The 481-nt window shown below is 55.7% G+C and overlaps 1 protein-coding gene across 1 annotated transcript in view; it reads right to left on the bottom strand.

The window, feature by feature from the left end:
- ARHGEF17 (Rho guanine nucleotide exchange factor 17) overlaps positions 1-229 on the bottom strand; it is a 46,717-nt gene extending 46,488 nt beyond the window's left edge. Inside the window, exon 1 of the mRNA XM_035890180.1 lies at positions 196-229. Within this exon, the coding sequence (XP_035746073.1) occupies positions 196-229 (34 nt within the window). The remainder of the gene's footprint in view (positions 1-195) is intronic.
- Between the last annotated feature and the right edge of the window lie 252 nt (positions 230-481).

The following is a 481-nucleotide window of genomic DNA, read 5'->3' as shown; positions in this document are numbered from 1 at the left end:
CCCGCATCCTTCATCTCCCCCCTCCGCATCCTTCATCCCTCTCCTCATCCCTCATCCCCCCCATCCCTCCCTGTCCTTCATCCCCTTCCCGCCCTCTCCTCCCTGCTTTATTTATGTAGTTATTTATTTTTTAAGAGGAAAAACAGGATAAGCAAGCAAAAATTTGGGTGCCAGGGAGAGATCCTTCCCTTTTACTGCGGATTTCTCCGGCCCCTGCTTTGCCACTCATCTCGGGGAAGGCAGAACACCTTGTTCCCAACTTGCCAAGAGCTCCGGCGACGCACCGCCCCGTGAGCAGACTTTCTCGCGGGTGTTTTTAGCATCGCTTGTCAGCGCTTGCTATTTGCAGCTCCTAACCCCCTTTTCCCCCAAAGCACCCGATTTATCGCTGGGGATGTGAAAAACGAAGGTGGCTGGAGGGTGGTCGATGAGTGAGCTGGGGCCCTGGCAGCAGAGATGGGGCTGGAGAGGTGTCCTGGCC

The sequence above is a fragment of the Egretta garzetta genome, unplaced genomic scaffold (genome assembly GCF_000687185.1).
Source record: "Egretta garzetta isolate BGI_Z169 unplaced genomic scaffold, ASM68718v1 scaffold232, whole genome shotgun sequence".
Lineage (NCBI taxonomy): Eukaryota > Metazoa > Chordata > Aves > Pelecaniformes > Ardeidae > Egretta > Egretta garzetta.
Note: the sequence above shows the minus strand (reverse complement) of the source record. Positions and strands in the feature narration are given on the sequence as shown.